Source organism: Oncorhynchus mykiss, chromosome 19 (genome assembly GCF_013265735.2).
Source record: "Oncorhynchus mykiss isolate Arlee chromosome 19, USDA_OmykA_1.1, whole genome shotgun sequence".
NCBI classification, from domain to species: Eukaryota; Metazoa; Chordata; class Actinopteri; order Salmoniformes; family Salmonidae; genus Oncorhynchus; species Oncorhynchus mykiss.
The window spans coordinates 26,100,942-26,126,756 of record NC_048583.1 but is presented as its reverse complement, the minus strand read 5'-3'; the positions used below and the strand labels follow the sequence as shown (position 1 = coordinate 26,126,756).

The 25,815-nt window shown below is 43.4% G+C and overlaps 1 protein-coding gene across 6 annotated transcripts in view; it reads left to right on the top strand.

Annotated features, from left to right (window-relative positions):
• Window positions 1–25,815, top strand: part of efcab11 (EF-hand calcium binding domain 11) — an 86,247-nt gene that overhangs the window by 16,596 nt on the left and 43,836 nt on the right. For 4 of the 6 annotated variants that reach the window (XM_036954503.1, XM_036954506.1, XM_021573708.2 and 1 more), the window contains 4 exons: window positions 1,437–1,532; window positions 4,186–4,234; window positions 7,121–7,222; window positions 21,588–21,678. In XM_036954503.1, the coding sequence (XP_036810398.1) occupies window positions 1,437–1,532; window positions 4,186–4,234; window positions 7,121–7,222; window positions 21,588–21,678 (338 nt within the window). The remainder of the gene's footprint in view (window positions 1–1,436; window positions 1,533–4,185; window positions 4,235–7,120; window positions 7,223–21,587; window positions 21,679–25,815) is intronic. The other 2 variants (XM_036954505.1, XM_021573711.2) reach the window with 1 other exon arrangement.

The window sequence follows — 25,815 nt, the reverse complement described above, 5'->3', positions numbered from 1 at the left end:
GAGACTGAATTTTTTTCCCATTCCTCCTTGCAAAACAGCTCGAGCTCAGTGAGGTTGGATGGAGAGCATTTGTGAACAGCAGTTTTCAGTTCTTTCCACAGATTCTCGATTGGATTCAGGTCTGGACTTTGACTTGGCCATTCTAACACCTGGATATGTTTATTTTTGAACCATTCCATTGTAGATTTTGCTTTATGTTTTGGATCATTGTCTTGTTGGAAGACAAATCTCCGTCCCAGTCTCAGGTCTTTTGCAGGCTCCATCAGGTTTTCTTCCAGAATGGTCCTATATTTGGCTCCATCCATCTTCCCATCAATTTTAACCATCTTCCCTGTCCCTGCTGAAGAAAAGCAGGCCCAAACCATGATACTGCCACCACCATGTTTGACAGTGGGGATGGTGTGTTCAGCTGTGTTGATTTTACGCCTAACATAACGTTTTGCATTGTTGCCAAAAAGTTCAATTTTGGTTTCATCTGACCAGAGCACCTTCTTCCACATGTTTGGTGTGTCTCCCAGGTGGCTTGTGGCAAACTTTAAACAACACTTTTTATGGATATCTTTAAGAAATGGCTTTCTTCTTGCCACTCTTCCATAAAGGCCAGATTTGTGCAATATACGACTGATTGTTGTCCTATGGACAGAGTCTCCCACCTCAGCTGTAGATCTCTGCAGTTCATCCAGTGATCATGGTTCTCTTGGCTGCATCTCTGATCAGTCTTCTCCTTGTATGAGCTGAAAGTTTAGAGGGACGGCCAGGTCTTGGTAGATTTGCAGTGGTCTGATACTCCTTCCATTTCAATATTATCGCTTGCACAGTGCTCCTTGGGATGTTTAAAGCTTGGGAAATCTTTTTGTATCCAAATCCGGCTTTAAACTTCTTCACAACAGTATCTCGGACCTGCCTGGTGTGTTCCTTGTTCTTCATGATGCTCTCTGCGCTTTTGACGGACCTCTGAGACTATCACAGTGCAGGTGCATTTATACGGAGACTTGATTACACACAGGTGGATTGTATTTATCATCATTAGTCATTTAGGTCAACATTGGATCATTCAGTGAGTTATCCTCACTGAACTTCTGGAGAGAGTTTGCTGCACTGAAAGTAAAGGGGCTGAATAATTTTGCACGCCCAATTTTTCAGTTTTTGATTTGTTAAAAAAGTTTGAAATATCCAATAAATGTCGTTCCACTTCATGATTGTGTCCCACTTGTTGTTTATTCTTCACAAAAAAATACAGTTTTATATCTTTATGTTTGAAGCCTGAAATGTGGCAAAAGGTTGCTAAGTTCAAGGGGGCCGAATACTTTCGCAAGGCACTGTATATACACACATATATATGTATACACATATACAGTGATTACACCCCATCCCCCCTCTCTCTCGCCCCTACAAGGTAGACTTTTTTGTAACATGACAATGTATTTCCTCCAAAGGTTTATGAGCTGTGTGACACGGACAAGAAAGGCTACCTGAACAGAGAAGACTTAAAAATGGCGGTGGTCATGCTGTTTGGATATAAACCATCAAAGGTAGTAGAAACTAGATGTTATCATAGACTTAGACAGCCATTGTATCTGTTCCGTTATGGCATCTGAGAGCATGGGCAGCGCCATTGAGGCCATCTCCATTTGGAAGCAGTTGATTTTCTTATCCTACCACTTCTATGAGCTGGCAAACAAACTGAAAGGGTGCACTGAAAGGGTCCATTTGTTCACAAATGGAAAAAAAGAAATGGCACCACCATCTGACCCTAGATATACACCCCTATCCCCAACAAACTCCCCACTTCTACCCACTACTTTGGCCCCTTCTCTCAAACCCCCTGTAGTTCCTCTGACACACAAAACACTTCTCTGCTGCTGCTACTACCAATCTTTTCCCTCCACCCAGAAAAATAACACACATGGGTCGGCCAAAAGACATGAATCCACTTTCCCCACAAATATATTACTCCCACTGGCTCAGAAACATCTCTGGCTTTGTCTTGATCATTGTGATGAACCTTGGAAGTCTTCACCCAACCTGTCGCCGTAGGTACTTCCTCACTTTTGTCGGGTTTGATTTCTGAGCGAGTGAGACAGGTTGAGGTTGCCAGGGTGAGAGCAGTACAGAAAGTGTCATATGCTGAAACCGTAAGGAAAGTAGAGGATGGTGGGCAAAGGGTGAGGGAACCTGAGAGAATCCCTGTGAATAGTAGGCCAGTACAAAGTGAACAGAACAATGTGCTTTTAGGGAGGTTTTCTTCTTGGAGTTTATTACCATGGTCATTAATTGTACTGCACAGATGGAAAGGAAATCCCAGATTGGTCTGGTAGTACATCTCAGGCATTGTTCCTGATCATTGTGGTGAATCTTGGAAGTCTTCACCCAACCTGTCGCTGCAGGTACTTCCTCACTTTTGTCGGGTTTGATTTCTGAGTTCTCACCAACCGCCTCCATCTCGGGGTTTTCAGGAGAGGAGCTTGTATCCAGCACTCCTGTTGTTGACTCATAAGTTAAATTACTAGGCTTGTATTCGGTAGTTGGTTTGTACCGTTCGTTCTCAGCTCCATTCTTTCTCCCTTGCTTAATCCCTCCCACATCCTGTATTGTTTTTGAATGAGCTTCAAGCTTATATAATCAAACTCGTGAAAATGCAGTCATATAAGAGATGTATACAATTTTTATATTTGTGTATTGATTTGTTCATATCCGATGGCTTCTATCAACATATTTGATGCTCAAGGAGACATCACAGAAAGTTAGAATAGTATCAATTGAACTCCTGTGTGGCAACCCAATGTGTATGGGCTACCCTTTTCAAGGTTCCGTGGTCCCCATAGAGACAAATGTTGTTTTGATAGCTACAGTATGTTGCTCTACTTGGCTATGTGGTTTTATATTGTATAGACTTTAACCAACTAGTTAATACATTCTCATTATAGATAGCAAGTCAGCCAGTTTAAATAAGACATAAACAACATAAGTATGTGGCTAGCTAGAAAAACAAGGTAGTTAGTATGTAGTGTGTTAATAACAAAGACTGCGCTACCATAATACAATGCACCACCCACAAAGTGGTTGTTGATAGTGTGCCTTTACACGGCTACACACTGTTCTATTGCTAGCGGATGTATCTAGTTATTAAAAGTAGTTAAACCTACGCCCTGGGTTGTCGTTGATCAGTCTAGCTCATCAGTTAGCCAGCTAACGTTAGCCATCATCAAGCAGGTGCACAATATAAGATCATGCCACTGTAGCTATGCAGTGTAGCCACGCATCAAAACAACATCATTCTTCACTATGGTGGTGACAGAACCTTGCTAACAAAGGTCCCTGTCCGAAAAGGGTAGCCAGTGCTCATTGGGTTGCCACAGCTGCAGCTTTGATAGCATGCCGGAGCGTGCCTGCTCGAGCCGAGGACTTACAGGACGGCAAGAACCCGTTAGTTAGAGGCCGTTTGGTGTGTGTTAGATTTGTTTTGTTTGTTTACTAAACATTGCCAGCCAGTACTTTTTGAAAAAAATATATTTCTACTTTTTTTGTAGACCGTTAATGTATCGAAAGTGAGACAGCTGGTGGGAGTTGTAGTTCTAAGGAAACAGTGGCACTAACTTTTTGGCTTCGTGCTTCTTCTTGGCCATCAAATACGTTGAAAACCGGCATATGGTAAGTTAATTAACACGGAAACACGTATACATTTATATATATATATATCTCTTATATGACTGTGTTTTCATGAATTTGACGATGAAAATGTTAAGCCAATTCTTAGCCTACAAAACGAGACAACCGGAAGTACCACTTTCATACGGTGTAGACCCCCCATGTACAGTTGTGCTAGCTCTGGTCCATCGCACGAAGACAACGAGTTGCCTCGTGTCACGCAATGGACCAGAGCTACGGTGGTGTGGTTGTGTCCAGCCTCGTTCAAGTTGAATTTGAGGAGCAGTGAAGCAATGTTCATTTCATTCCACAAGATGGCGCCGGTGTACTTAGTTTTAGTTAGTTTTAAAAAGTATTCTATAACCTTTCTTTGTGACCTGGCTAAATTGCATGATAATCACCTCACAAAAACTACACTGATAAATATCAAATGGGATCTCTTAAAAAAAAATATCACTTCATTTCAAGTAGATTACATTTCCTCTGTCATCTATCAGGTCAGTCTTTAATTTCCTTGTGCTTGCTTGTATGTTGCAGTCTGAAACCAACATGTTAATGGATCAAGCCCAGGCAAAAGATTCACCAGGTAAGTTTGACTGTACCAGGAACCGTTCTCAGTTCTCCAACAAGCACAATGCTGTTGTGACAGAATGAATACATATTACTGTGTGTGTGTGTCATACGAGCACTCAGAAATGAGAAAATACGTACACCATCCGCACTTTTAGCTCATACTGTATATCCTTGATGTGTCGATTTTTGTAAATATGATGGTGACTCAATCTTCCCACGTCCAGTCGTGCTGAACGGGAGCACTACAATATATATGTGTGTGTGTGTGTGTGTGTGTTTTGATGAACAAGTGGAAGATATAGCCACAGGACATAGCCTCTGAACAGCCATCGCAGACCGAATTTAATTTGAGAACAGCCATCGCAGACCGTATTTAATTTGAGACGAGTTGCTCAACCTCTCTCACTCACTCACAGACAGACATACACGAGTGCCTGCCTGCAGCTATCCTCTGACAGCCTCAATGGCTTTTTTAGATTAATTTATAGCGTGCCTGCAGTTTAGACGTCATTACAGTTTCATACGCTGTTCATCACAGTACCACTTATGGCCACGACAGGCAGCCCTCCAACTGAGACGCAAAGTAGGGGGACCCATGCTGATGTGTAAGCACACACACACACACACACAGCAAAACATCCACCGTGCAGCATTTAGCCGCTATCTCCATTTAAAATGGGATGGTGGAAGACAAAACCAAACAAAGCAACCTATTCAGTGTATCATTCCAATCCATCCTGGTGAAATGGAAGGAAACGAGATAAAACAAGAGGGAACGCTTGATTTAGATTGGGTGTAATCGTTTTACACATTTCCAGTAATTAAAAGAATGCCTCACAAAAGGCTTGCGGTGCAGTGTAATTGTTATTGTGACGACATGCGGCCAACGCTTTAACTGGGGGCTTCTTGACATGCAGACGGGAGGGGGATCGAGAGAGTGGAGATGAGAAGGTGGCTGACTAGACAGATACGGGGCTATTGAAGGAAGATGTTAAACGGTTAAAGATTAGGAAGTCATTTCTCTTTTGTTTTGAAAGCCAGGAGCTAAATTTTAATCTGTACATTGCCCAGTAAGAGAGAGAAAACGAGGGAGGGGATTGAGGGTAAAGGGGGGGTGAAGAGAAAGAATTTAGATAGTGGCATGGTTGACGCAATTAAATATTTCACCATCCGTTACATTTTCTGGGAGAGAGCGAGTGGGAAAAGAGCAGAATAGAGAGAGAGCAATGAATTAAACAGTGGTATAATTAGTAAATTGGTGGTGATGGTGGGAAGAGAGAGAGTGGGTGGCTAACTAGAGGGAGAGATCAAGAATGTGTGTGGCTGGCTAGGAGTGAATGGGGCCAGGCAGTGTGGGTGTGGGCTTGGCTAGACTGTCTCTCTCTGTGGCTCATTTAAAGCACAGCCCCTCATAGGGGTTAAACAGAGGCCGTTGGCAAGAAACTAACTACCAATACTGTGTTCTACCATTGTCTTATGTAAGATAGCGAGTCTATTCCACCTGCCCTGATCTTAGGTTGTGTGCTTGCTTGTGTGCTACAACACAAAAAGCAGGCACATAATGCCTTCAATTTTTGCCATATGATATTTTGTTGTGTGGCGTTGCTAAAATAAGGAACCTATCAACTATAGGCTACTAGCACTATGCTATGGCAAACTGGCTGGCTAGATAGTAACACTAGCTAACTGGATAAACAGCAGTTAGGTTTAGAATGTTAAATCGCAATTTGCAGATTACAGCTGACACGCTCTATCTATTGACTTAGCTAGCTGAGAAACAGTTCAGCTAAAGGTTTATGAGCTGCCAACGAAATCTTAACTGTTTTTGTTTTGTTTTTGTCAACTTACATTTTTTATGTTTACCATTACTAACTAATTTTCTGCTGATGATGCCATTTTCTTACCCGAACACTTTCGAGCCATTAACCTTTTGCGAGATCGTTTATCTAGTAAGGGAGTCCTGCTCTAGCCTATGACAGTGTTGTCCTGTGCATTGTTTTGTTATGTGTTACATGTGGAACCCGATTATGCCTAGTAGGCTAGGTCTACTGTGTAGCCTAGGACTGTTATGTTTATATTTGGAAATATGTTTTCAAACTTTCTTGTGTTGTCCTCTGAGTGGTTGTATTGTTTGAAATTGTCAAATAAATCTATCTATCCTTATAGGAAGTCCTGTAAGAAGTTTTAGCCTCCACCTCCCCTTCTTTCTCTCACCCCTAACCGGTGTGCTAAGTATAGCGGACATGAGTCAGGCTCATAGTCTTGTGATGAGGTAGCCCTGCCTGCAACTTCAAAATCAGTGTCCCCCCTCAGCACAAAATCATTTAATCTTGGTCTAATGGTCAAGACGTTGGTCTGTGAGAGACCGGGGACGTTGGTCTGTGAGAGACCGGGGACGTTGGTCTGTGAGAGACCGGGGTGCATGCATGAAGTACTCTCAATTAGCTAGGCACGGTTGCTAGGTACGCTTGCCATGTGGTGAGTCATAGTCACAGATCTTTGGTAGGGGCCACCGTGCGGCTAACAGAATCAGATTCCAAACACACACGACACCCTCCCTCATCCAAACACACCTCTATTCTTCCCTTCCTGTGAAAGCTTGGCACTGCTCTTTCCAGTTCTCCCTCTTTCGCTCTCTTGCTCTCTCTCTATCGCTCTATTCTCCCCAGCTCTGACTCCTTTTCTCCACCTTCTTTTGAAGCCCTGAGCGAGACTTGTGCTGAAGAATCCCCCACACAGCACGCTTTCATTCATTGCCAGACACTCTGCCTGCCATTTGTGTGTGTGCATGCATTTGTAAGGTGATATGTTTGTTACTGTTACCACCATGTAAAGGAAGAAGACTCTTTATTTATCTCCCTCTCTCTCTTTCCACCCCCCCCCCCCCATCTCTCTCTAGGGGTGTGTATAGAGATGTTTATGTGTCTCATGGGGAAGAAGTTGTCATCAGATGACCACTACCAGAAAACCAGACAGATCTTCAACACCTTTGATGTGAACTGTATGTACTGTATACCCCCCCTCCATCTCTCTCTTACTCCCATCTCTCTCATCACTCATTCTCTGTTCCTCCATCTATCCATCTCTATCTCCACCCCCTTCTCTCAATCCCCCTTTCTCTTTGTTGCCCATACTCTTTGGCTTTTCTTTCGCCAGAAGAGGGTGCTCTAGGCCTTGACGTGCACACACACACACACACACACACACACACACACACACACACACAGTGCCTTCTGAAAGTATTCAGACCCCTTGACTATTTTCATATTTTGTTACATAACAGCCTTATTCTAAAATTGATTAAATAAATGTTTTTCCTCACCAATCTACATACCAATGCCCCATAATGACAAAGTGAAAACAGGCTTTTAGACATTTTTGCAAATGTAAAAAACTTGAAAAACAGATACCTTATTTACGTAAGTATTCCAGACCCTTTGCTATGGGACTCGAAGTTGAACTCAGGTCCATCCTGTTTCCATTGATCATCCTTGAGATGCTTCTACCTTGAGATGCTTCTACAACTTGGGAGTCCACCTGTGGCAAATTCAATTGATTGGACATGATTTGGAAAGGCACACACCTGTCTATATAAGATCTCACAGTTGACAGTGCATGTCAGAGCAAAAACCAAGCCATGAGGTCGGCAGAATTGTCCGTAGAGCTCCAAGACAGGATTGTGTCGAGGTACAGATCTGGGGAAGGGCACCAACAAATTTCTGCACCATTGAAGATCCCCAAGGACACAGTGGCCTCCATAATTCTTAAATGGAAGCAGTTTGGAACCACCAAGACTCTTCCTAGAGCTGGCTGCCCTGCCAAACTGAGCAATCGGATGAGAAGGGCCTTAGTCAGGAAGGTGACCAAGAAGCCGACGGTCACTCTGACAGTGATCTAGAGTTCCTCTGTGGAGATGGGAGAACCTTCTCGAAGGAAAACCATCTCTGCAGCACTTCACCAATAAGGCCTTTATGGTAGAGTGGCCAGACGGAAGCCACTCCTCAGTAAAAGGCACATGGCAGCCCGCTTTGAGTTTGCCAAATAAGCCCCTAAAGACTCTCAGACCATGACAAATCAGATTCTCTGGTCTGATGAAACCAAAATGGAACGCTTTTGCCTGAATGGCAAGCGTCACGTCTGGAGGAAACCTGGCACCATCCATCTACGGTGAAGCATGGCGGAGGCAGCGTCATGCTGTGGGGATGTTTTTCAGTGGCATGGACTGGGAGACTAGTCAGAATCGAGGCGAAGATGAACGGAGCAATGTTCAGAGAGATCCTTGATGAAAATCTGCTCCAGAGTGTTCAGTACCTCAGACTAGGGCGAATGCTCACCTTCCAACAACCCTAAGCACACATCCAAGACAATGCAGGGACTTTGGGAGAAGTCTCTGAATGTCCTTGAGTGGCAGCCTTATTCAATTTTACAATAAGGATGTAATGTAGCAAAATGTGGAAAGTCAAGGGTTCTGAATACTTTCCGAATGCGCTGTACACACACACACTTCCTCTGCAAATAGTTCCCTTTTTTTATCTAAACTGAAAAACAGAACACTGAAATTAATCCTCCGGTGTGTGTGTGCGCTCTGTAGAAGATCATTCCCACTCTTTGTTCCGTTGGAAAGCATGAGTATAATTCATAAATGTAACATTTTTTGGCAGAGTTTTATATCTGCAGGGGAGTGTCTGTGTGTCAGGTGACCGTGATGATTAACTCTGAAGTAAATGGCCCAGGGACTGTCTTCATTAACCCTCTCACCCGCCATTACAGACGAGGACCTTTGTGTGTGACAACGGCTGGTTTCTTTAATGGCTGCCTGAAAATGCATCCTCAAAGCATTTTTTATGGTGCGATGCTAGACACTGTGTGTCTGTGTGCGCACTGCACGTGTGTGTGTGTGTGCATGTGCGCGCGCACTGTACACCTGTGTGTGCGTGCACTGCATGCCTGTGTGTGTTTGCATGTCTGTGTGTGTGTGTGATTCATGGCATACTGCTCGACTGCATTAATAATTAATTGGCTCTTTTGACAACAGCTTGATAATAATTGGGGTCTAGAATAATAGTGTGTTCACACACAAACTCAGCACAAACGTCCCTTTTCAGGACCCTGTCTTTCAAAGATAATTTGTAAAAATCCAAATAACTTCACAGATCTTCATTGTAAAGGGTTTAAGCACTGTTTCCCATGCTTGTTCAATGAACCATAAACAATTAATGAACATGCACCTGTGGAACGGTAGTTAATATGCTTACAGAAGGTCACAGTTATGAAAACTTAGGACACTAAGAGTGTAAGAGTGTCTACAGACTCTGAAAAAGACCAAAAGAAAGATTCCCAGGGTCCCTGCTCAACTGCGTGAACATGCCTTAGGCATGCTGCAAGGAGGCATGAGGATTGCAGATATGGCCAGGGCAATAAATTGTCTTTACTGTAAAACGCCAAAGACAGCGCTACAGGGAGACGAGACGGACAGCTGATCATCCTCGCAGTGGCAGACCACGTGTAACAACACCTGCACAGAATCGGTACATCCGAACATCACACCTGCGGGACAGGTACAGGATGGCAACAACAGCTGCCCGAGTTACACCAGGAACGCATAATCCCTCCATCAGTGCTCAGACTGTCTGCAATAGGCTGAGAGAGGCTGGACCGAGGGCTTGTAGGCCTGTTGTAAGGCAGGTCCTCACCAGACATCACTGGCAACAACATTGCCTATGGGCACAAACTCACCATTGCTGGACCAGACAGGACTGGCAAAAAGGGCTCTTCACTGACGAGTCGCAGTTTTGTCTCACCAGGGGTGATGGTCAGATTTGCGTTTATCGTCGAAGGAATGAGCGTTACACCGAGGCCTGTATACTGGAGCAGGATTGATTTTGGAGGTGGAGGGTCCGACATGGTCTGGGGCGGTGTGTCACAGCATCATCAGACTGAGCTTGTTGTCATTGCAGGCAATCTCAACGCTGTGCGTTACAGGGAAGACATAATCCTCCCTCATGTGGTACCCTTCCTGCAGGCTCATCCTGACATGACCCTTCAGCATGACAATGCCACCACACGCAGGATGGCTGATTTCCTGTAAGACAGCGAAGAGCCCGGATCTCAATCCCATTGAGCACGTCTGGGACCTGTTGGATCGGAGGGTGAGGCTAGTGCCATTCCCCCCCAGACATGTCCGGGAACTTGCAGGTGCCTTGGTGGAAGAGTGGGGTAACATCTCACAGCAAGAACTGGTTACATAATAGACATACCAGATACGGACCATTTTTTTATTTTGAACCCCCCCCCCCCCCCCCCCCCCCCCACTTTTGCTGAAAGTAAACACAGTTGACAGTGAGAGGACATTTATTTTTTTGCTGAGTTTATATACTGTATATATACACCCACTCAGCATGTATGTATGTGCCTTAGTATTATAACTTTATGTCTTCAGAAAGTATTCAAACCCTTGCCTTGCAAAAAAGGGGTACTATTCCCTTTGAGCATGGTGAAGTTATTCATTACACTTTGCATGGTGTATCAATACACCCAGTCACCACAAAGGTACAGGCGTCCTTCCTAACTCAGTTGCCGGAGAAGAAGGAAACCGCTCAGATTTCACCATGAGGCCAATGGTGACTTTTTAAAACAGTTAGAGTTTAATGGCTGTAATAGGAGGATACTGAGGATGGATCAACAACGTTGTTACTCCACAATACTAACCTAACCACAGAGATGCATACAAAGCTCTCCCTCACCCTCCATTTGGCAAATATAACCATAACTCCATCCTCTTAATTCCTGTTTACAATCAAAAACTCAAACAGGAAGTACCAGTGATGCGCTCAATATGGAAGTAGTCAGATGAAGAGGACACTAATCTTCAGGACTGTTTCGCTAGCACAGATTGGAATATGTTCCGGGATTCATCCGATGGCATTGAGTAGTTTACCACATCAGTTACCGGGCTTCATTAATAAGTGCATTGACGACGTCATTCCCGCTGTGACCGTACATACTAACCAAAAGCCATGGATTACAGGCAACATCCACACTGATCTAAAGGGTAGAGCTGCCGCTTTTAAGAAGCGGGACACAAATCTGGACACTTATAAGAAATCCTGCTACGCCCTCCGACGAACCATAAAACAGACAAAGTGTCAATACAGGCCTAAAATCAAATCCTACTACACCACATCTGACGCTCGTCGACTGTGGCAGGGTTTGCAAACTATCACGGATTACAAAGGGAAACCCAGTTGCGAGCTGCCCAGTGACGCAAACCTACCAGATGAGCTAAATGCCTTCTATACTCTCTTTGAGGCAAACACTGAACCATGCATGAGAGCATCAGCTGTTCCGGACGATTGTGTGATCACACTCTCTGTCGCCGGTGTGAGTGAGACCTTTTTAAACAGTTTAACATTCACAAGGCCACAGAGCCAGACAGATTACCAGGACGCATACTCCGAGCATGCGCGGACCAACTGTCAGGTGTCTTCACTGACATTTTCAACCTCTGCCTGACTCTGTTTGTAATATCTACATGTTTCAAGCAGACTATCATAGTCCCTGTGCCCAAAAATGCCAAGGCAACCTGTCTAAATTATTATTGTCCCGTAGCACTCATATCTATAGCCATAAAATGCTTTGAAAGGATGGTCATGGCTCACATCAACGTCATCATCCCAGACACCCCAGACCCACTTCAATTCGCATGCCGCCCCAACATATCCACAGATGACACTATCTCTTATTGCACTCCACACTGCCTTTTCCCACCTGGACAAAAGGAACACCTACGTGAGAATGCTGTTCATTGACTACAGCTCAACACTAAACTAAAGACCTTGGGATTAAACACCTCCCTCTTAAATTGGATACTGGACTTTCTGACAGTTCACCCTTAGGTGGTGGGGTTAGGAAAAAATACATCCGCCACGCTAACACTCAACACGGGGGCCCCTCAGGAGTGCATGCTTAGCCGCCTCCTGTATTCCGTGTTCACCCACGACTGTGTGGCCACGCACGACTCCAACATCATTAAGTTTGCAGACGACGTGACGGTGGTAGGCCTGAGCACTAACAACGATGAGACAGCCTATAAGGCTGAAGTCAGAGATGACAACAACCTCTCCCTCAAAGGAGCTGGTCGTGGATTACAGGAAACAGAGGGCCAAGCACACCCCCATTCACATCGAATGGGGCTGTAGTGGAGATGGTCAAGAGTTTCAAGTTCCTCAGTGTCCTATCATGGTCCTAACTAGTGATGCACGATATATTGGTAAGCATATCTGAATCGGACGATATTAGCTAAAATGCCAACATCCGGCATTGGTCCGATGTCTGTCTAGTTTAACGCCGATATGCAAAACCGATGTCAGAGCTGACGTACATACCTATATAACATAGGTAGAGGACGTAATGACGCCACGAAAAATACAGCGCTACACGTGCAACACAGCATTCCTAACCTAGCACCCAATGCCTGCGTGTTGATCTATCTTGGAAGTTTCAAAGGAAGATAACAAAGGCCATATGCAAGTTTTGTGCTGCTATTATTTCCCAAGGAGGGGAGAAAGTTAAATCCTAACTAGGTTTTGATTATGTTTTACTGGTAATGGGGACAAATGTAATTGCCAACAAAAAAACTGTTTGATTAGTGTGTGTTTCAACTATTTAACTGTACTAGAATGCTTAAAAGGTCGCTGTAACTGTACTAGAATGCTTAACATTTTTAAATATCGGTATCAGATTAATTGGCAAGGAAAATATTGGATATCGGTATCGGCCAAAAATCTGCATCCCTTGTTTCTAACACACCAACACAGTCATGAAGAGGGCACAACAATGCCTCTTTCCCCTCAGGAGGCTGAAAAGATTGTCCCTCAGATCCTCAAAATTATACAGCTGCACCATTGATAGCATCTTGACTGGCTGCATCATCGCTTGGTATGGCAACTGCTCGGCATCCGACCACAAGGCGCTACAGAGGGTAGTGCGTATGAGCTCCCTGTCATCCAAGGACATCTATACCAGGCATTGTCAGAAGAAAGCCCTAAAAATAGTCAAAGATTCCAGCCACCCAAGTCACAATCTGTTCGCTCTGCTACCACACGGCAAGCGGTACTGGGCCGCCAAGTCTTCGACCAAAAGGCTCCTGAACAGCTTCCAACCCAAAGCTGTTAATCAAATGGCTACCCGGACTTTCTGCTTCAAAGGTTTGGCGTCACTTAGAAATGTCCTTGTTTTTGACAGAAAACAAATTGATCCGAAATACAATGTAAACATTGTTAATGTTGTAAATTACTATTGTAGCTGGAAACGGCAGATTTTTTTAATAGAATATCTACATAGGCGTATAGAGGCCCATTATCAGCAACCATCACTCCTGGTCCAAGTTTATAATTTTAAAAGGCTACTCACTGGACCCTATGATCACTCGGCTGCACATGCCTCTCCCTAATGTCAATATGCCTTGTCTATTGCTGTTTTGGTTAGTCATTTTCGTCTTATTTCACTATAGAGCCTCCAGCCCTGCTCAATATGCCTTATGTTCCACCCCCCACACATGCGGTGACCGCACCTGGCTTAAATAGTGCCTCTAGAGACAAAACCTCTCTCGTCCTTCACTCAATGCCTAGGCTTACCTCCACTGTACTCACATCCTACCATACCCTTGTCTGTACATGATGCCTTGAATCTATTCTTCTGCGCCCAGAAACCTGGTCCTTTTACTCTCTTTTCCGAACGCACTAGACGACTAGTTCTTTTAGCCTTTAGCCGTACTCTTATCCTACTCCTCTGTTCCTCTGGTGATGTAGAGGTTAACCCAGGCCCTGAAGCCCTCAGCATCACTCCCATTCCCCAGGCGCTCTCATTTGTTGACTTCTGTAGCCGTAACCGAAACCAAAAGCATGTTAACTTTAGAAGCCTCCTCCCTAAGTTTGTTTTATTCACTGCTTTAGCACAACTCGGATGTTTTAGCCGTGTCTGAATCCTGGCTTAGGAAGGCCATCAAATCACATTTTACGACAAGATAGAACTGCCAAAGGGAGAGGAGTTAGCCTGCAGAGTTCTGTCATACTATCCAGGTGTGTGCCCAAACAATTCTAGCTTTTACTTTTAAAAATGCACCTATCCAGAAACAAGTCTCACTTATTGCCTGTTGCCGCTTGTTATAGACCCCCCTCAGCCCCCAGCTGTGCCCTGGACACCATATGTGAATTGATCGCCCCCCATCTATCTTCAGAGTTCGCACTGTTAGGTGACCTAAACTGGGACATGCTTAACACCTCGGCCATCCTACAATCTAAGCTAGATGTCCTCAATCTTACACAAATGATCAAGGAACCTACCAGGTACAACCTGATATCATCCTGACCAACCTGCCCTCTAAATACACCTCTGCTGTCTTCAACCAGGATCTCAGCAATCACTGCCTCATGGCCTGCATGCGTTATGGGTCCGCGGTTAAATGACCACCCCTCATCACTGTCAAACGCTCCCTAAAACACTTCAGCGAGCAGGCCTTTCTAATCGACCTGGCCTGGGTAGCCTGGAAGGATATTGACCTCATCCCGTCAGTAGAAGATACATGGTTGCTGTTCAAAAGTGTGCATGGTTGCTGTTCAAAAGTGCTTTCCTCTAAATAAGCATGTCCCATACAAAGAATGCAGAACTAAGAACAGATATAGCCCTTGGTTCACCCCAGACTGGACTGCCCTTGACCAGCTCAAAAACATCCTGTGGCGTTCTGCATTAGCATCGAATAGCCCCCGCGATATGCAACTTTTCAGGGAGGTCAGGAACCAATATACACAGTCTGTTAGCTGTTAGCTTTTTTAAACAGAAATTTGCATCCTGTAGCACTAATTCCCAAAATGTTTTGGGACACTGTAAAGTCCATGGAGAATAAGAGCACCTTCTCCCAGCTGCCCACTGCACTGAGGATAGGAAACACGGTCACCACCGAGAACTCTACGATAATTGGTAATTTCAATAAGCATTTTTCTAAGGCTGGCCATACTTTCCACCTGGCTACCCCTACACCAGCCAACATCTCAGAACCCCCTGCAGCAGCTTGCCCAAACCCTGCTTCTCCTTCACCCAAATCCAGCTGATGTTCTGAAAGAACTGCAAAATCTGGATCCCAACAAATCAGCTGGGCTAGACAATCTGGATCCTATCTTTCTAAAATGATCCGCCGAAATTGTTGCAACCCGTATTACTAGCCTATTCAACCTCTCTTTCGTATCGTCTGAGATCCCCAAAGATTGGAAAGCTGCTGCGGTCATCCCCCTCTTCAAAGGGGGAGACACTCTAGACTCAAACTGTTATAGACCTATATCCATCCTGCCCTGCCTTTCTAAAATCTTCGAACGCCAAGTTAATAAACAGATCACCGACCATTTCGAATCCCACTGATCTGTTTATTAACTTGGCGTTTGAAGATTTTAGAAAGGCAGGGCAGGATGGATATAGGTCTATAACAGTTTGAGTCTAGAGTGTCTCCCCCTTTGTCTGCACTATGCAATCTGGTTTCCGAGCTCGTCATGGGTGCACCTCAGCCATGCTCAAGGTCCTAAACGATATCATAACCGCCATCGATAAGACGGTACTTTGCAGCCGTCTTCATCGACCTGGCCAAGGCTTTCAACTCTGTCAATCACCGCATTCTTATCGGCAGACTCAATAGCCTTGGCTTCTCAAATGACTGCCTCGCCTGGTTCACCAACTACTTCTCAGAGGTCAGTGTGTCAAATCGGAGAGCCTGTTGTCTGGACCTCTGGCAGTCTCTATGGGGGTGCCACAGGGTTCAATTCTCGGGCCGACTCTTTTCTCTGTATATATCAATGATGTCACTCTTGCTGCTGGTGATTCTCTGATCCACCTCTACGCAGACGACACCATTCTGTATACATCTGGCCCTTATTTGGACACTGTGCTAACAAACCTCCAACGAGCGCCATACAACACTCCATCCGTGGCCTCAACTGCTTTTAAATGCTAGTAAAACTAAGTGCATGCTCTTCAACAGATTGCTACACGTACCCTCCGGCTCGACTAGCATCACTACTGTGGACTGTTCTGACCTAGAATATGCGGACAACTACAAATACCTAGGTGTCTGATTAGACTGTAAACTCTCCATCCAGACTCACATTAAGCATCTCCAATCCCAAATTAAATCTAGAATTGGCTTCCTATTTCAAAAACAAAGCCTCCTTCACTCATGCTGCCAAACACCCTCGTAAAACTGATAATCCTACCGATCCTTGACTTTGGCGATGTCGTTTACAAAATCACCCCCAACAGACTACATCCAATTTGCTGAGTAGAGTATCACAGTGCCATCCGTTATCACCAAAGCACCATATACTACACACCAAAGCTTTGGGGATGACCAGTGCAATATACCTGCTGGAGCCCGTGATACGGGTGGGTGTTGCTATGGTGACTGCTACTGCTACTTGCTACTGCTACCAGTGAGCTGAGATAAGGCGTTTGAGCAAAGACTTATAGGTGACCTGGAGCCAGTGGGTTTGGCGACAGATATGTAGTGAGGGCCAGCCAATGAGAGCATACGGGTCGCAGTAGTGTGTAGTATATGGTGCTTTGGTGATAACGGATGGCACTGTGATACTCTACTCAGCAAATTGGATGTATTTTGTTGGGGGTGATTTTGTAAACGACATCGCCAAAGTCAAGGATCGGTAGGATTGTCAGTTTTACGAGGGTGTTTGGCAGCATGAGTGAAGGAGGCTTTCCTTCCAGTTCTCTCCTGCCAATGACTGGAACTAATTGCAAAAATCACTGAAGCTGGAGACTTATATCTCCCTCACTAACTTTAAGCATCAGCTGTCAGAGCAGCTTACCGATCACTGTACCTGTACACAGCCAATCTGTAAATAGCACACCCGACTACCTCATCCCCATATTATTACTTTTCCTCTTGCTCTTTTGCACCCCGGTATCTCTGCTTGCACATCATCATCTGCACATCTATCACTTCAGTATTAATGCTAAATTGTAATTACTTTCACCTCGTGGGCCTATTTATTGCCTACCTCCCTACTCTTCTATAGTTGGACACCGTATATAGATTTTTCTATTATTTTTTTTGTGTTATTGCCTGTACATTTGTTTGTGTAACTTTGTTGTCGCACTGCTTTGCTTAATCTTGGCCAGATCGCAGTTGTAAATGAGAACTTGTTTTCAACTGGCCTACCTGGTTAAATAAAGGTGAAATAAAAAATCTGGAGCATCAGCATTTGTGGGTTCGATTACAGGCTCAAAATTGCCAGAAACAAATACGTTTCTTCTGAAACACGTCAGTCTATTCTTGTTCTGATAAATGAAGGCTATTCCATGCGAGAAATTGCCAAGAAGATCTGAAGATCTCATCCAACGCTGTGTACTTCTCCCTTCACATAACAGCGCAAACTGGCTCTAACCAGAATAGAAAGAGGAGTGGGAGGCCCCTGTGCACATCTGAGCAAGAGGACAAGTACATTAGTGTGTAGTTTGAGAAACAGGCGCCTTACAAGTCCTCAACTGGCAGCTTCATTAAATAGTACCTGCAAAACAACAGTCTCAACGTCAACAGTGAAGAGGCGACTCCGAGATGCTGGCCTTCTAGGCAGAGTTGCAAAGAAAAAGACATATCTCAGGCTGGCCAATAAAAAGAAAAGATAGGCAAGAACACAGACACTGGAACTCTGCCTAGAATGCCAGCATCCCGGAGTCGCCTCTTCACTGTTGACGTTGAGACTGCTGTTTTACGGGTACTATTTAATGAAGCTGCCAGTAAATTATATCATAAATAGGACTGGTAAAGTCATGTCACACATGTAGCTAACACAAAATATATGAAAATGTCTGCTCTATCCAAAAGTACAATCAATTAATTGTAGCATTACCACAAAAATGGGGTGGCAGGTAGCCTAATGGTTAGAGCATTGGGCCAGTAACTGAAAGGTTTCTGGATCGAATCCCCGAGCTGACAAGGTAAAAAAAATCTGTCGTTCTGCCCCTGAACAAGGCAATTAAACCACTGTTCCCGGTAGGCCGTCATTGTAATTAAGAATTTGTTCTAACTGACTTGCCTAGTTAAATAAAATAATAATAAAAACCGCAAAAATGGAAGAGGCAAGTAGAAGGGGGAGAAGGTAAGGAACTTTTCTGTCAGCCCTGCATTAAAGACAAATTGGTTAAGGAAAATTGTAATAAATAAAAAAGGATACCAGTTTCATTTAAGGACAAAAAATGGACAGCTGTGCCATACAGATGGCAAAATAGTTGGGAAGAAATGTTTGATGTACCGATTCCTTGGCACATTCAAAACTTTTAATTATTTGACAAAATTCTTGCAACCAAAGAATTTTACGTACGGTATCTGGAGGATACAACCATCCCAGCTCTGCAGATTTTGCTGCGAAGAGACAGAATCATTAGATCATTTGTTTTGGTACTGTCCATATGTTGCTTGTTTTTGGTCGCAGGTTCAGGAATGGATGAATAATTACAACATTTACCTGGAGCTCTGCAAATAGTGTTGAGAGGAGTAGGCAGGAGGCAGTCGCAGGTTTAGAACTACTACATTTATTAAAGCACTCATATAATTTGTTTTATTTATTAAAAAATGCAGGACGGAACCCAAAGTGCAAAAATAATAAAGTACTCAGGAAATAGGAGAGGAGGAGAGGAGATTCCTGAGAGATTCCTCTCAGGAAAACAAGCAATATTTACAATGACTGACAAAGCAAATGACACCCTTCACTCATCAAATATATATAATATTATATATATATATATATATTATATATATATATATATTATATATATATATATATATTATATATATTATATATATATTATACAGTGCCTTGCGAAAGTATTCGGCCCCCTTGAACTTTGCGACCTTTTGCCACATTTCAGGCTTCAAACATAAAGATATAAAACTGTATTTTTTTGTGAAGAATCAACAACAAGTGGGACACAATCATGAAGTGGAACGACATTTATTGGATATTTCAAACTTTTTTAACAAATCAAAAACTGAAAAATTGGGCGTGCAAAATTATTCAGCCCCCTTAAGTTAATACTTTGTAGCGCCACAGCTCGAGCTCAGTGAGGTTGGATGGAGAGCATTTGTGAACAGCAGTTTTCAGTTCTTTCCACAGATTCTCGATTGGATTCAGGTCTGGACTTTGACTTGGCCATTCTAACACCTGGATATGTTTATTTTTGAACCATTCCATTGTAGATTTTGCTTTATGTTTTGGATCATTGTCTTGTTGGAAGACAAATCTCCGTCCCAGTCTCAGGTCTTTTGCAGACTCCATCAGGTTTTCTTCCAGAATGGTCCTGTATTTGGCTCCATCCATCTTCCCATCAATTTTAACCATCTTCCCTGTCCCTGCTGAAGAAAAGCAGGCCCAAACCATGATGCTGCCACCACCATGTTTGACAGTGGGGATGGTGTGTTCAGTGTGTTGCTTTTACGCCAAACATAACGTTTTGCATTGTTGCCAAAAAGTTCAATTTTGGTTTCATCTGACCAGAGCACCTTCTTCCACATGTTTGGTGTGTCTCCCAGGTGGCTTGTGGCAAACTTTAAACAACACTTTTTATGGATATCTTTAAGAAATGGCTTTCTTCTTGCCACTCTTCCATAAAGGCCAGCTTTGTGCAATATACGACTGATTGTTGTCCTATGGACAGAGTCTCCCACCTCAGCTGTAGATCTCTGCAGTTCATCCAGAGTGATCATGGGCCTCTTGGCTGCATCTCTGATCAGTCTTCTACTTGTATGAGCTGAAAGTTTAGAGGGACGGCCAGGTCTTGGTAGATTTGCAGTGGTCTGATACTCCTTCTATTTCAATATTATCGCTTGCACAGTGCTCCTTGGGATGTTTAAAGCTTGGGAAATCTGTTTGTATCCATATCCGGCTTTAAACTTCTTCACAACAGTATCTCGGACCTGCCTGGTGTGTTCCTTGTTCTTCATGATGCTCTTTGCGCTTTTAACGGACCTCTGAGACTATCACAGTGCAGGTACATTTATACGGAGACTTGATTACACACAGGTGGATTGTAATTATCATCATTAGTCATTTAGGTCAACATTGGATCATTCAGAGATCCACACTGAACTTCTGGAGAGAGTTTGCTGCACTGAAAGTAAAGGGGCTGAATAATTTTGCACGCCCAATTTTTCAGTTTTTGATTTGTTAAAAAAGTTTGAAATATCCAATAAATGTCTTTCCACTTCATGATTGTATCCCACTTGTTGTTGATTCTTCACAAAAAAATACAGTTTTATATCTTTGTGTTTGAAGCCTGAAATGTGGCAAAAGGTCGCAAAGTTCAAGGGGGCCGAATACTTTCGCAAGGCACTGTATATTTATATATATATACATATATATTCTATATATATAATATATATATAATATATAATATATATTATATATATATATATTATATATATATATATATATATATATATTATATATATTTGATGGGTTGAAGGGTGTTTGCCAGCAGCAGGTTCGGCAACAGCTAGAAGGACGGCGACGCCGAACAAGAGGGTTTGCCAAAGCAAAGGCTGGTGTGACAATAGCACTGCTGGGTGATTTGGAAAGTCATAGTCAATCGATCAATAATACAATTATCAAAAATGTATCTTTACTTTGTAATCTGGAGAAACTATAGAAAGGTTCAGAACTTTTGTTAAAATACTCCAAAAACATGCATCCTGTTTGCAACAAGGCACTAAAGTAATACTGCAAAAAATGTGGCAAGCAATTCACTTTTTGTCCTAAATACAAAATGTGTTTGGTTGTCTAGCAATGATCAACAACTAATTTGACAGACCTTAAAGAATTTTGAAAAGAATAATGGGCAAAAGTTGCACAATCCAATTGTGGAAAGCGCTTAAATACTTACCCAGAAATACTAACAGTTGTAGTTGCTGCCAAAGGTTATTCTACAAACTATTGACTTGGGTGTGAATACCTATGCAAATGAGCTATATCTGTATTTCATTTTCAATACATTTGCCAAAAACTCTAAAAACAATTTTTCACTTTGTCATTAAAATAAATACATTTTATCCATTTTGAATTTAGGCTGTAACACAACAAAATGTGTAATAAATTCAGGTGTATGAATACCTTCTGAAGGCACTGTAGCTCTATCTCAGACAGACGGGATGTCTGTGTTCCACAGCCAACTCCGCTCTCTTTCTCTCTCTCTCCCTCGCACTACCACTTTTTTTTGTGTGTGTGTGCGCCCATGCGTATGTGTGCACATGCATACCTGTGCGTACGTACTGTGTGTGTTTGTGTGTTTACACCTGTGTTTTCTCTTCTCTGCAGGTCGTGGTTTCCTGAAGCTGGAGGACTTTAGAACAGCCTTCAGTAGAGTGGCTCCTCGTCTGCCTGAGAGGACTGTCCTGGAGGCCTTCAGGTACTGGGGATGGGATGGGAAAGGGTTGGAAATTGTTTGGGAAAGTGGATGGAAATGGGAAGATGGGATGCATGGTATACAACGTCCAACGAAATGCTTGTAGGTTCCCTCTCAATAATGCAGTAAGAAATAATAAAGTAAAATAATACAAAGTAAATGGCGCGGGTAGAATATAATAAAACATTTAGTATAAATACAGGAAGGTACTCAGCAATTTATAGTACAATATTTACATGTGTGTGAATGTACTATATGTGTGTGCCTGAGTGAGTGCATGTATGCTAAGGTGCGGAGAGTCAGTGCAGGTGGTCAGTTTTCAGCAGTCTGATGGCTTGTTGGTCTGAGCCTGTTGGTCCGATACTTTCTGTCCGACAGTAAGGGAGGGAACAGGCTGGGGTATGTAGGGTCCTTGATGATGCTGCGGGACTTCCTCAGGCACAGTTTTGAGTAGATGTTCTGAATGGGTGGGAGCACGGCCCAAGTGATGTACTGGGCTGTCGTCACAACTCGCTGGAGGGCCTTGCGGTCGTGGGCGGAGCAGGTCCCATACCAGGCAGCGATGCAGCCAGGCAGGACGCTCTAGATCACATATGTCAGAGTCAAGGCCCGCGGGCCACATCCGGCCCGCAAGAAGGTTTTTTACGGCCCCTGGGATGATCTTGATTTATTATTAGAACCGGCCCGCAGCAAGCCGGCAGCCCGCAGATCTTTTACACGCACCAATACTACATTTCCCACAATGCAAAGGTGACGCACCGAGCAGTAGGCTGCTTCATTTCAATATTTATTGGCACAGCAGTCGTCAGCATCACAGTAAAATTAACTTTCAGATACCCATCAAAAATGGCAAAACGGAAGGTGGATACTGAGAACCGGGGGTTTCAAACAAGGTGGGAGTCGGAGTATATGTTCACGAAGGTAGCTGGAAAACCTGTGTGTCTTCTGTGTGGAGAAAGTGTGGCGGTACTGAAAGAGTATAATCTGAGACGACATTATGAAACGAAACACGCGGACAAAAACAAGAATATGGACATGGAACAAAGGCTACAAAAGGCAGAGGAATTAAAACGAGGCCTCAAATCTCGACAGGCTCTGGTCAAAAAAGCCAAATCACAAGGCCAGGCTGCTGTCAAGGCCAGTTTTATTTTGGCAGAAGAGATCGCTAAATCAGCCCGGCCATTTACGGAGGGGGATTTCATCAAAAACTGCATGATTAAAGTTTGTGACGAAGTTTGCCCAGAAAAAAGGCAACTCTTTTTAAATGTGAGTCTGAGCAGAAACACCATTGCCGAGAGAGTAGACCAGTTGTCCATCAATCTAAAAGAGCAGCTTGTGAAAAAGGGAAAAGATTTTATTGCATATTCCTTGGCTGTGGATGAGAGCACCGACATTTCTGACATTGCCCAGTTGTCAATTTTCATCCGCGGAGTGGACTCCAGCCTAAGCGTGACAGAGGAGTTTTTGGCTTTACGTCCTATGCATGGCACAACTACGGGGCATGATTTGTATGAAGAGGTGTCAAGATGTGTAAATGAGATGGAGCTGCCTTGGGAAAAACTCGTGGGTTTGACAACCGACGGAGCACCTGCGATGTGTGGACACAGGAGCGGACTGGTGGCGAAGATACGGGAAAAGATGCAAGAGGAAAACGCGACAGGTGAGCTGACAGCTTATCATTGTATCATACACCAGGAAGCGTTGTGCGGTAAAGCCTTGAAAATGGAGCATGTAATGAGCATCATCACGCGCACAGTTAACTTTATCAGAGCCAAAGGTTTGAATCACCGCCAGTTCAAGGCATTTCTGACGGAGTTAGAAACGGAGCATGGTGATTTGCCTTATCACACAGAGGTGCGATGGCTAAGCCAGGGAAAGGTGCTTCAAAGATGTTTCGAGCTTCGTGAGGAGATTTGTCTATTCTTGGACAGCAAAGGGAAAGACACAACACAACTCCGAGACGAAATGTTTCTGTGTGAAATGGCTTTTCTGTGTGACATTACGAGTCATCTGAATGCAATAAACTTGCAGCTGCAGGGTCGGGATCGTGTCATCTCTGATATGTACAGTACAGTGAAGGCATTTAAAACCAAACTGACTCTGTGGGAGACGCAGATGCGGAAAGAAAATTTGAGCCACTTTCCCAGCTGCCAGACCATGAAAGAGAAGCTCTCTACCAGTGAGTTCCCGAGCACACAGTTGGCTGATAAAATAGGTATGCTTACCACTGACTTTCGACGCCGATTTGCTGACTTTGAAGCACAAAAAAGCAGGTTGGAACTGCTCGGTAACCCATTTGCTGTTGACGTGGAAAGCTCACCACCAAACCTCCAAATGGAGTTGATTGACCTCCAATGCAATGATGCACTGAGGGAAAAATATGCGGCAGTGGGTGCTGCGGAGTTTGCCCGTTTCCTCCCCGGCACAATGCCCCAGCTGCGCATCCAGGCTGCTCAAACGTTGTCTATGTTTGGCAGCACATACCTGTGTGAACAACTGTTTTCTTTGATGAACCTGAACAAAACATCACACAGAAGTCGACTTACTGCTGAACACCTCCACTCAATTCTGAGGATTTCTTCAGCTCAGAGCCTTACCCCGAACATTGATGAACTTGTGGAAAAGATGGGACACCACCAAGTATCACCCTCAACCTCAAACAAGTGAACATTACTGTGCAATCACATATTTAGAGTTTTTACTCAGTTCAAGTTGAAAAGTTAAAATTTAATATTTGTTTTCACTGCATGTTACTTCTCCTTAAACAAAGTGTTGTTTTTGATTAATAGATTTTTGCACTTTATTTTTTTGTATTTCAATCCAATTATATTTTTAAAATATTTCAGTTGAGTGGATGATAGAAAATTGCTATTATTGTTTTTTCTTTGAAGTAAATTTAGCCCACTTTTGCTAAAATAGAAAATATAGTCTACTGATGGTGCCTTGAATACCGGTTTCTTTCATTTAATGTTCATGTTATGGGGATATTTATATAAAGGAAATTTGTCTTTTGTGTCTGTTGAAAATTAAAGATTACTGACAGAGCCATAAGAAAATATTGCTTTATTTATCTGATCATATTGTAATATATTTGTTAGGTTTTCAGTAGGTTCAATTAGGTTCACTAGACTATATGCGTCATTTAAACATTTTTCAATGAACATTCGAACAGTCCGGCCCTCGTCTTGTAGCTGATTTTTTTATTTGGCCCTCCGTCCATTTGACTTTGACACCCCTGCTCTAGATGGTGCAGTGGTAGTATTTGGAGAGGAGGCATGCTGAATTTCTTCAGCTGCTTTAGGAAGTAGAGGTGCTGTTGCGCTTTCTTGATAAGAGTGGTGGTGTTGTTGGTCCATATCAAGTTCTTAGTGATACGTACATCGAGGACTCTCTCCACTGCAGTCCCGTCAATGTGGATTGGGGCGTGTCCTCTCCCCTGCTTCCTGAAGTCAACAATCAACTCCTTTGTTTTGCTGTGGTTGAGGGAGAGGTTGTTCTCCTGGCACCACAATGAGAGTTTACAGTGCCTTCAGAAAGTATTCACCCCTTGACTTTTTCCACATTTTGTTGTTAAAGCCTGAATTTAAAATCTATTACATTTATATCTTTTGTCAACAACCTACACAGCCCAAAAATATGCTGTCATGTGAAAGTGGAATGAGATTATTGTAAAACTCCTCAATAATTATTCAACCCCTTTTGTTATGGCAAGCCCAAAAATGTGCTTAACAAGTCACATAATAAGTTGCATGGACTATCTCATATCTTTACCCCACACATACACTACCTTTCAAAAGTTTGGGGTCACTTAGAAATATCCTTGTTTTTGAAAGAAAAGCTCATTTCTGGTCCATTTTTGTCCACTGCTATTGTAGCTGGAAACGGCTGATCTTCAGTTTCTTGGCAATTTAAATAATATAAATAAATAAATTCATCACGTTTGCAACAAGGCACTAAAGTAATACTGTAAAAAAAAAAATGTTTAGGAAAAATCCAGTGCAACACATTACTGAGTACCACTCTCCATATTTTCAGGCATAGTGGTGGCGTGGTGGGGTATAGTGGGGTGTGAACAGTTTGGTGTTGCATGGGTTGCCAGGTGGGGATTTGTTACTATGCCGATAAATGACAATGTCCATC